Source organism: Rhineura floridana, chromosome 8 (assembly GCF_030035675.1).
Source record: "Rhineura floridana isolate rRhiFlo1 chromosome 8, rRhiFlo1.hap2, whole genome shotgun sequence".
NCBI lineage: Eukaryota > Metazoa > Chordata > Lepidosauria > Squamata > Rhineuridae > Rhineura > Rhineura floridana.
This window is the reverse complement of record NC_084487.1, coordinates 112542215-112548214: the sequence shown is the minus strand read 5'-3', so window position 1 is coordinate 112548214 and position 6000 is coordinate 112542215. Positions and strand designations below refer to the sequence as shown.

Genomic DNA, 6000 nt, shown 5'->3' with positions numbered 1-6000 from the left:
CTGCATTGTGTAGGTGCTCCAAGCATCACCAAAGCACTATTGAAAGTCAGGGACAATTCCCCCTCCAACCTCATGAGGACAAGAGTGCATGCTGTAGCAGGCACATTTACAGACTGATTCATTATTCATATCCTTTGACATTTGTTAGCAAACACTGTCCAAAGAGTAAACTCCGGGCTAGATGGATCATTGGTCTAGCCACAAGTAGTGCATCTACGGCTCAAGATGAAGTTCTTACTATCTTAGAGTTTGACTGTAGCTTATTACCAACCCAAGAACTGATGGAAAAGACCAATAACACTTTTAATCCTAAAGCTCTTATATGGTATCAAGTGCCTTAATGAAGCTTGGTCTCTTTGTTCATTTATATAAGGTGTTATACAGTTGGGCAGAGTTTTAAACTGAAAATACGAAAGCATATACTCTTTTTACACCATATCCATCATCAGAGCTATAGAAGAGAATCATTAAGTCCCCCTCAACTGTTACCTTCTGTATTATACATGGGAAACACCACTAAAGAAACAGAGTTCTCTCTTTAATTTAAAGATTCTCTATTACAAAAACTAAAGCATATTATGTAATGAGAATTATCTTTACTCTGGATATTGCAAAGATACAAAATTGCTGTAAGGGCTTTGAGAACCTTCAGGACTTACATACACATTACCTGAACTGGGGATGGGGGGGGAAGGACTATCACTAGCACAATGAATTTGTCTGTGTTCCCTTTACCAGAGTGGCCCTGAAAGGCTTGCACAAATACACACAATCTGTATACTGTAACATTCGGCCTGATGTCGTTTAAATGCTTTCTTTTTAGACGATTCTTCTAAAAAAAATTAAATACATTACAAAGGATAATTAGAGTGAGTTAAAGTGTTCTTTTTTTACTGGCAGTTCAACATGTTGATATGCTAATCTCAATCAGTGAACATATTCATGCTAAAAATCTGATATTTCAAGGCACTTATGGACTCTTCAAGACTAGATGAAAACCAGGACAAATTGAACTGACAGTTAAACAGTATATAATATAAAAATAACTTTTTGCTTACAATTTACAAAATGTATTACAATCTTCATCTCTACTATTCTATAATTGTGAATGTGCGCCCAACCTTTTTTTAAAAAACCAAAAACAATTTACTAAAACAATAGGGCAAATAATTTACAAGGTACACAAAAAGAATTAAGTCATGCAGAGATTTCTTACACCTTCTGTTAATACTTTGATTGCAGCTTTATCAAATTATATACCTGCTTGCCCTGTACATATACAAAATAAAGTGTACATGGTAATCAAACATTAGCAAAAAAGTTGTCCATAAACTTAATTTCACCATATTAACATGTCTATAAACAGTGTGTAACAGGGTTAAAAGACATTAAGGCAATAATACTTGAAGTAACAAAATAAACCATATGTAATACTTTCTACTAAGTGTAATAAGGCAGATTGATGGCCCCAGCAAAGTTAGATTACAATACTAAAATCCACTCTTGTGAATGCTTAAAGTTTGTGTGGATGTATAGAAGAGTGTACCATTGTGTAGTAGTATGTACACTGTGTTAGTCTCCACTCCCCTCCAAAAATTGGAATACTATTTATTGATCTAGTTCAGTGGCACTTGAATATTCCAGTATAATTTTAAAATGTCCATTTGTTATTGCATCATGTCCATTCTGAAGGTGGTTCTCTTGGTCCTCTTGGTTTTCCACAGCGATTACCAAAACCTAAAAGGGTAAAAGTCCATTGATGTGTGTTATGATTTGAAAAAGCAAATGCAGAGAACATTCAGAAATATTGTTGATTAAAAGGCTACACAGCAACCCATCTAACATATAGGACTTGGAGAAAGGAGTACCATTTTCAAACAGCAAAAGTGCTATTGTTTAGTGTCCACTATGCCTCAAGTACCTCACCCAAAAAAGCAAAAGAAATGGAAGGCGAGGCCCCAAAGAAGCCTACATGTTCATAAAGCTGCCATCACCGTTCATGTGAGAAGCCTCTCGCACAACCTACTGTCTACATTTAATGTTACATTTCTTGCTGAACTTCATTCAGATGAATGTTGCTAAACTATGCCCATGCATCTTAGAGCTTGTGTAGCATTTATGTCACTAACTTAACAAAGTTTTATCCTAATGTAGTTATCAGGCATCCCAACTCTCTCCTGCAATTTCCACAAGGATCTTACAATGAACTAATCTCTAGCTGTGGCAAGAGATATTTTGTTGCTATCAAGAAATACATTGTTTCCTCCTGGTATCTTAATCATCTGGTAAAATAATGTACATTGTATATTTTTATAAGCCACCTTACAAGAATTACATACAATTAATATCCACATATTGACACCAATACACAAGCTGAGTACTTTGCAAGAATCAAATGCTAGAAAACAGGTAGTGTAACAAAAGCATTGTTTACCAATATCTGTAGTCTCAACTGGAAATTCTGATGTTGGACTTCTTTTAACAGTGGGACAAGAAAGAAGAAGCTGAGGTATAGTATCAACCTGTGATTTGTCTCCTATCTCAGGATGATCTGAGGAGGAAAAAGACTCACTGAAGCAGAACTGAATTTTTGCAAATCTTAAGTTCTCCACTTAACAAAACAAAATGTAATTAATGCCCAGATTTGTCCTAAGCAGTTTGTTTTAGAGTGTTTCCTAAGACCTCACATTATAAACACAACTTTGTTTTCAGTACTAAGCTGAGATAACACAACCTTGTGTTGCCAAATCATGCCATGCATCCTGTTTCTTAATTAATAGCTTCTATTTTAAAAAAGGACATTTGTGGCCTCATGACTAGCAATACCTTTGTCAGAGCATGTCATTCTCACATTGGAAGGCAAATAAAAGAATACCCTGAGCTGTGAGCAAGTTAAGACATCCCAGGATACTACAGCTAGTGCAGAATTTAGTGGCCAGATTTACTGAGTCCAAAAACTCTGGTCATATCACACCAGGGGTCACCAACCCAGCACCCACAGGGACCATGGTGCACACAGTGGCCTTCAGTGGAGTCCTCAGCAGGTGGTCCAGTCTGAGCTTTCATTTTTTAAAAAGCCTCTAGCTCTTGTATAAAAAGTTACGGAGCAAGATGTACAGATACCCTTCTAAGCTCCTGCTTTCAGTGTATTTGAGTGAAGCCAGAGCTGTGATTGAGAAGTGAGTTTTGTACACCAGGCAATAGGAATCCCTGGGGTTCTAAAGAGCTGCTGTTTTCTAGTCCCTTTTAGTGCACTTTTCCTGCTTCTATCTTCCCCCCATGCCCTAGTCCTTGGAATCTCCATAGTTTGCCTTTCCTTTTTACCTTCCAACAAGGATGTGTCTTTCCTGTGGTGGGTTTGCCTGATATCAGGTAATGCCTAGAAGTTGTCTTCTGCAAATACTGCTACACAACAAACGGTGAATGTTAAAAAAAATCCTCCCCCTCCCCCCAAAAAAGGTAAATGTGAAAACTTTACGAAGAGACTTTAGCATGTCTCCTGATTTGCAGGCGCTAAAGACCAGGGACTCATTAACTGTATACTTAACTTACAGTACAGTGGTTTACACATCAACTTACAAGTAAATCTCTTTAATGGGGCTTACTTCTAAGTACAAGATAGCAGTCTAGGCTGTGGGTTAGGGTTGGCATTTGGGAAAAACAGGGTTCTTGTGCCTTTAACAGCAATTTCTCCGTATTCTGTCCTTGCAGTAGCCTCTTGTCCAGAGTATAGGTTGTGATCACAACAATCAGATGCTGTGGCACCTCATTACTTTTAAAGCATTCCATAGTTTTTCATGATCTACATAATCAAAGGCTTTGCTGTAAATCTATAAAACACAGGATGATTTTCTTCTGAAATTCCTTGGTCCATTCCATTATCCAACATATGTTTGCAATATGATCTCTGGTGCCTCTTCCTTTTCTAAGTCTAGCTTGGACCTCTGGCATTTCTTGCTCCATATGTGGTAAGAGCCTTTGTTGTAGAATATTGAGCATTACTTTACTTGCATGGGATATTAAGGCTATAGTTTGATAATTACTGCATTCCCTGAGATTCCCTTTCTTTGGAACTGGGATATATATTGAATGCTTCAAGTCTGTGGGCCATTGTTTAGTTTTCCATATTTGTTGACAAAAGTTTGTCAAAATTTGGACAGATTCAGTCTCAGTAACTTGTAGCAACTCTATTGGTATGCTATCTGTTCCTGGTGATTTGTTTCTTCCAAGTATTTTAAGAGCAGCTTTCACCTCATTCTAAAAGTTCTGGTTCTTCATCATATGGTTCCTTCAGGAATGAATCTGTCATCCTTGCATCTCTTATATACAGGCATACCCCGCTTAAAAGTAGCTTCAGTTAAAGTAGCCTCACTATAAAGTACATGCTCCATACTCCTCCATACCCCGCTTAAAGTATGCGCGCTTCACAATAACAGACACTTTATTGGCATGACGCCGCTGCCATCTAGTGGTGATTGCATGCTTGTAGCAACTCTATTGGTATGCTGTCTATTCCTGGTGATTTGTTTCTTCCAAGAATTTTAAGAGCAGCTTTCACCTCGCATTCCAAAATTTCTGGTTCTTCATACGGCTCTTCATCATACGGTTCCTCCGTAAATGAATCTGTCATCCTGGCATCTCTTTTATAGAGTTCTTCAATGTGTTGCTTCCATCATCCTTTTATTTCATCTCGGTAAGTCAGTGTGCTCCCCAGTTGATTATTCAACATCCCTACTCTTGGTTTGAATTTCCCTTTAATTTCTCTAATCTTTTGGAATTGGGCTCTTGTTCCACCTTTTTTGCTGTCCTCTTCTATTTCTATATAACTATTGTAATAGTTCTTTGTGTCTACATACTAGTTGCTGTGTTGCATTTAGGGTTCTGACTGTTTCTACTTTTGCTTTTGCTTTCCTTCTTTCTTTAATCATTTTAAGACCTTCATCAGTCATCTGCTGAGGTGTTTCTCTCTGTTTAACTAGAGGTATTGTCTTTTTGCATTCTTCTGATAATGTCGCTGACTTCACTCCATAGTTCTCTATCAGCTAAGTTTAAAGCCTCAAATCTGTTCCTTATTTGATCTTTATATTCTTCTGGGATGTTATTTAAATTGTATTTTGGCATTATGATTGCTTTGTTCTTCTTTAGCTTTACTCTGATTTTCTGTATTACCAGTTCATTATCAGTACCACAGTCTGCTCCTGGTCTTGTTTTCACAGAAAGTATGGAACTTCTCCATCTTCTGCTACCAATTATATAATCTATTTGATTCCTATATTGACCATTTGGTGATGTCCACGTGTACAGTCATCTTTTTGGTTGCTCAAAAACTGTGTTTACGAGAAACAAATTACTAGGCTTCACAGAATTCAATAAGTCTTTCTCCTGCTTTATTTCTATCTCCTAAGCCTCATTTCCCCACAATTTCTAGTTCTTCTCTGTTCCCTACTTTTGCATTCCAGTCCCCCATGATTATCAGAACATCTTGCTTTGGTGTGTGATCAATTTCTTCCTGTACTTCTGCGTAAAATCTCTCCAATTCCTCTTCTTCTGCATTTGCTGTTGCAGCATAGACTTGGTTGATGGTTATATTAATAGGTTCCCTGTTTAATCTCATTAATATCACTCACTCAAGCCTTGCAGTATAGCTCCTAATTGCTTTTGCTACATCATTTCTCACTATTAAAGCAACCCCATTTCTTCTTAATTTCTCATTTCCTGCATAAAATATTTTGTAGTTGCCTGATTGAAAATGTCCCATTCCCATCCATTTTAATTCACTCACAACAAGTATTGTAATGTTGATGTGTTCTACTTCTTGTTTGACAATGTCTAACTTTCCCTGGTTCATGCTTTTCACATTCCATGTTCCTATTGTGTACGTCGTACAACTCCAGACTCTCCTTTCACATCTGTGCGCATCAGTCTCTGGGCTTCCTTTTACCTTTAACCCAGCTGTGTCATTAGTCACAGCGCTACTCGTACTTGTCCTTTGTTCTTCCC

At 37.5% G+C, this 6000-nt stretch overlaps 1 protein-coding gene across 3 annotated transcripts in view; it reads right to left on the bottom strand.

Moving 5' to 3' along the window:
• Positions 1–517: 517 nt before the first annotated feature.
• Positions 518–6000, bottom strand: part of PTPN12 (protein tyrosine phosphatase non-receptor type 12) — a 113686-nt gene continuing 108203 nt past the window's right edge. For all 3 annotated transcript variants that reach the window (XM_061582104.1, XM_061582105.1, XM_061582106.1), the window contains 2 exons: positions 2435–2551; positions 518–1737 (listed from right to left, as the gene is read on the bottom strand). In XM_061582104.1, coding sequence (XP_061438088.1) covers positions 1676–1737; positions 2435–2551 — 179 coding nt within the window. In that variant the 3' untranslated portion in view covers positions 518–1675. The remainder of the gene's footprint in view (positions 1738–2434; positions 2552–6000) is intronic.